Source organism: Pleurodeles waltl, chromosome 4_2 (genome assembly GCF_031143425.1).
Source record: "Pleurodeles waltl isolate 20211129_DDA chromosome 4_2, aPleWal1.hap1.20221129, whole genome shotgun sequence".
Lineage (NCBI taxonomy): Eukaryota > Metazoa > Chordata > Amphibia > Caudata > Salamandridae > Pleurodeles > Pleurodeles waltl.
This window is the reverse complement of record NC_090443.1, coordinates 493,281,935-493,287,458: the sequence shown is the minus strand read 5'-3', so window position 1 is coordinate 493,287,458 and position 5,524 is coordinate 493,281,935. Positions and strand designations below refer to the sequence as shown.

The window sequence follows — 5,524 nt, the reverse complement described above, 5'->3', positions numbered from 1 at the left end:
TTGTGTGTACTGAATTACGGATGCAAAATGACACAGTGGTTGTTTAAGAAGCTCTAGCGCCACATTAATGTCATTTATTTTACGCTAACCTGGTGTTAGGCTTCAAAAATCGCTGTGTCATATTTACAAATTGGTGTAATGCATTCATAGTAACTTTGTAACCCTTTGCACCACATTATTCATGCACCATGCATAATGTATGCAAAGGGAGCGCATACACCATGCATAATGAATGCAAAAGGAGCATTTCCCCATTAGGGGGACCACAAACATGGCCTAAGAGATTCCACTGTGTTATTTTTTGCATAATTTTTTGCAGCTACTTTTAACGCCTGCTCAGAGCAGATGTTAAAAGGGGACACACCATTGGTTACAATGAGCCCCTATGTACTGTTCAGGGTTAGCGCCAAAATTGTGGCGCTAACCCTGGACAGTACACCAATAGCATCAAAAATTGTGGCTCCATTGTCCCCTACCCTGCGCCACAGCACACCGTTTTTTATATACGGTGCACACATGGTGGCGGGAGGGGGGTGCTGCCACTTTTCTTAAATCTGCCTCTTAGTATTTGAGTTGTCACGTAGGGGCAGCATGCATAATGTGACGCAAAGGGTTAAAAAGTGGTGCAATGCATGCATTGCTCCACTCTGTAAATATAGTGCAGCGACTTTTGAAACCTAATGCCACATCGGTGTAAAAAATGACACAAATGTGGCGCCAGAGCTTCTTAAATCTGGGCCTCACTTTGTATGTGCCCTTTACAAAGTCTGGAAAGAGCCTTCTTCCTTCAGAAAGCATTGTGCACTGCAGATTTCTTCCTGGAGCACAGCTCCACAATATGCTGCAGCTAAAGAACCTTGTCCATAAGGGTAGTCTCTCATTCCAAGAAGCATGGAGAAGCAGAGGGATTATGTTCTGAACTGTAATTTCCTGCCTGTCCTAATCCACTTATCTTGGAGACTATCATTGAGGTGGTGCTCCCACATTCCAAACCTAATTCTGTAGTGTCCTTTTCACCACCCGCCTCTGCTATTCTCTGTCATGATGGACTGTTCAAAGTCTGGAGGACTCCAAAGCACGAGTGAATTATGGGTCTTAGTGATACATCCCTCTGCAAAAACATGTTGAAGGCTGCCTTCCTGACATTTGGGGTCTTCCACCCAGTGGCCAGGTCCTGGGCAGTGATGCTGGAACACTTTTCATAGTGGGGGTGCTGCCATCACTGCTGCATCACTGAACTCAAATGGATTCTGAAAAATCCAAGCATCTCACAAAGAACAAGTTTTGAAAATGAGCCACGCACATTCAGCAAGAGAGTAATACTGGCATAGTATGTATCTGGTGTTGCATTTTGGAGCAATCTGTCACAAATGTATTACTTGATCATGGTGTGCTATGGCACTGTTGCATACAAATAGCACATGTTACTTTGAAATACTACCAAATTTGCACGGACATGCAGTCTTACTTATAAAAATGTATAGCACTCAAACGATAATATGTGGAAATGGGGTTTCAAATAACATTTGTCATTTGTGCATCACTAAGTAAAGTGTCTTGATTTTTTTCAATCTAATAGAAATCTTTGTTTCCATCACTTCAGAATTACAAAAAAAGCTTCATTTGTGCCTTCCTAGCTGCTTATTTATTTTGAAATATTGTTTTTGTTAATTGATTTCCGCTTTTTCAAAAAAGAACAAATAACACAAAAAGAAAAAGAAAACATGCCTACAGCATCACTTCTTAGTCAAAGCATTACATGTACACCACACATGCGGTTCTTGTCCCAGATTCAACAGACTACAGCCCATATTTATACTCTGTTTGCGCTTAATTAGCATCATTTATTTTGATGCTAATTCAGCGCAAACTTAACTCCATAACCCGTCTAGCGACAAAATATAAGAGTTAATGTCATTTTTTGGATGCGTGAAATCTCCCTGCGTTATTGAGATGCAAGGTAGGCGTTCCCATTCAAAAAATGACGCTAAGCCCCTAGCGCCATATGCAAAAATAATGCACTGGTGGAGGCGGACCCAAAAAATGGCGTTAACCCCGTTTTGCGTAAATTTTCAACGCGTGGGCCTGACCAGGTGTTAAAATGAGGCACATACACCACTATATAAGCCTAAACTCACCAAAGGAACATTTGCTACCTCCAGGACAACATGGAAGTTGTACTGCTCCAGCTAGGCACATGGCACAGATGTCCGCAACACCAGCTGCTCCCTCCACCTCCACAACAGCAACCCCAAACACCACATCGGCACCCACAAAGGCAACACAGGAGGTCCCTTGACCTCAGGTAGCAAGACATCATTAGGACTTACCATCTCAACCGGGAGTCCATTTGACGCCTGCTGAAACAGATTACACCAGACATTACAGCAGGCCTGAAAACTGCCTACAACATACCACCCATCACAAAGCTCCTCACAGTATTGCATATGCTGGCTTCTGGATCATTTCAGACAACAGGGTCACTGGTGGCTGGTGGCTCCCAGCCATCAATATCTGTTTACCTGCCTAAGGTCCTAGATGCCATCATCCGCCTCACACCCCACCACATCTGCTTCCCAAACAGCCAGCAACTGCAGCAGGAGACCAAGCAAGGCCTCTATCTGATTGCTGGATTTCCCCATGTGCTAGGTGCAATGGACTGCACCCATGTGCAATGGCTGCCAGCTGACGCTACGAAACACATCTACAGGAACCGCAAGCACACACATTCGATAAATGTGCAGGCCATTGTGGACCACCGTGGGCTCTTCACTAACATCTCAGCTAAGTACCCCGGCAGCGTCCATGATGCTTACATATTCCGGCACTCAACCATCAACGAGTGGTTCCAGGATGGACAATATGGCAATAGCCTACTAATCGGTAAGTCAACCAACCAAGCAATACACACACAACACACCAACCCTGTAGGACAAACAACATATACACCACAACAAAGACTCATGGGAATGGGACCACAGACTTACTGGCAACAACACGTTTGCAAAATGTCCCAGTACACAACAATGATTGGACAGCACAAACGCAGACACCCACATGTACCTAACACAGACACAAACTGCCATGTGAAGGACAGTAAGGACAGTAAGAGCTATGTACGCTTTGCAGACAGAATACGACCACAAACCACTACAAGTGTCTACTAGTTGACTACTAAGTACACTTCACACACATTAGACCAAACCATCAATAGCTCCACCATATCAAAGTCCTTTTGCATGAGCATGTAAAGAATGTCATACCTAGGCACATTCCCACCTCATTCATGGTGTGCAAGACTAAGGCACAATCCACATCAAATCACACCTAAGTGGTGCTAACCACAACTACATCCCATCTACACATGCCTGACATACCTGCAGGATGCACATGCATCTGTCAAATGCATTGAATTGCACACATCGGAAGACTAATGTACCTGCCTTCATAGACAATGGTGCAGAATCATGAGAAATGATGACACAACTACTCAACTGACACTTCACATGCCCTATTTAGCGACCGATAACACCATCATCCCTGTACTGTAGACTAACAATAGTACACCATGGCGCATATTCTCTGCTAAACTGGAATGTACATGAATGCCATAGTAGACCCTGCAGGAGTATGGAGGACATGACTGTCCATACATGCACTGTACTAAGTGACCTTACAGAAATATAGCAGGGCCCCCTTCTAAAGTCTGCACTGTGCATGCGTAGTAAGACTGGCAGAAAATCCAATCACTATGAAGATAGGATATACACCGGTAACAAATGTGATCATCATACTAAAATATGATACACACCCTTCGACACCTGAACACTCATTATGAGTTTGTTGTCGGGCAGAGGCCGCTTGTCAAACTTCCCCCACAGTTAGACCACTGTGGTCTAAACCCTGCTGGCCCAGTTAGGAGATCACTGCTAGGGCTGTCAGTGGAAACATAATTTTCAGTATGTTGACCCAGCTGGAAAGAGGCCCAAAACATTGCAGCTGGTTTGTAAGTGATCTGGCTGCAATGTGATGCAGTGGTGAATGCAGCAGTACCGGTGGCGGTTATCACTGCATGTATTTTGTGCATTGGAAAGTGCTACAGGACTGTCCATGTGTGACCCGGCACTGCCCATGTCAAGTGCATGGCCAGTGCAGGGGCCTCCAGAGGGCACCTGACACCCCCATACCGCCATGCAAAGGCTAGCAGATTTTGGAGTCCAAATCCGGAGGCCTGCGCTGCTTGCAGCACTGCTCTGGCAGATGAAAACCGCTAGGACTGCCAGGCAGCTGACTGGTGACAACCTGCAAATGTTGGCAGTCCAAATGTGGTGGGTCCACCATGATCATAATGTGGGGGTCATATTGCCATGACCGCAGCGGTCCAACTGCCGCTGTGAGACTGGCATACTTGAGAGCACCAGATATGTAATGAGGGCCAAGATGGTTGACACAACCACCATCTGCCAATAAGGCCCACTAAGTGGTGCACTGCATGCATAATTCCACATGCATACATCAACGGAATAGGTTGGCTTTGTAGGGCAACTATGCTAGCCACACATCAGACACCATTGTGCTGCAAGGAAGTTGTAGCCTTTATCCAATATGAGGACCCTGCTACTAAAATGCTACTACCTACACACAACATGTAACATACATCATGAGCACACGTATTGGAATCCAGATGGTCACATCCAGGTCTTTGAGTCAGTACCCAAGAATGACATGTACATCAACACAGTCAAATTGAACCATATAACAAGGCCTGGAATATACACAACACCACAAATACCTCTGAGTCACCACTCAAACTGCTAACAACCACAACCATGGACTATTAATGGTCCTTCTCAACTCTTTACTAAATGTCTCCCTCTTATCTTTCCAGCTGACCAAGGTTATGGCATACAGCTGTGGGTCATGACCCCATTTGCAAATCCAGATACCAATGAACAACCTGCCTACAATGAAGCACACCGTAAGACGCGCAATGTGGTGGAGAGGAGCTTTGGCCTTCTCAAATCCCGGTTCAGGTGCTTAGACATGACAGGAGGAAGCCTCCTGTATGCACCCCCGCTGGTATGCAAGGTCATACTGGTATGTGCTATCGTGCACAACATGTGTGTCAGAAACAATATCCCCTGGGATGGACAAGTAGATGTTCACAGTGAGGAGGAGGAGGAGGATAGGGATGAGGACCTTGAGGGAGACCTAGCAAACACAGTGGCAGGAGTCCGCAGGAGGCAGACAATTGCTGATAATTTTTAAACATAGTCAACCAAAAAAGTACTCTGTAAACACCTCAAATAAATTTTGTTCAACAACACAATTCTTGCTCTCCTCATTGTCCAATACACTTATTTTTCAAATGTGAATCAAACCTAAAGAAGTGAGAAACACAGAAACAACAAGTATGGTACACACACCTTTGGTGATGTAGGGGGTTCTACAGCCTCCATCTCACATATCAGTGACGCCCAAATCCCTGGCATGTGACTTCTGAAGGCCAAGATCCATGCACCAC

At 45.2% G+C, this 5,524-nt stretch overlaps 1 protein-coding gene across 1 annotated transcript; it reads left to right on the top strand.

The window, feature by feature from the left end:
- The first annotated feature begins 2,447 nt into the window (after positions 1-2,447).
- On the top strand, positions 2,448-5,268 carry LOC138293905 (putative nuclease HARBI1). Its single transcript, XM_069233192.1, has 2 exons — positions 2,448-2,865; positions 4,889-5,268. Exons 1-2 carry the CDS (start codon positions 2,448-2,450, stop codon positions 5,266-5,268), a joined length of 798 nt encoding a protein of 265 aa, XP_069089293.1.
- Positions 5,269-5,524: the final 256 nt, after the last annotated feature.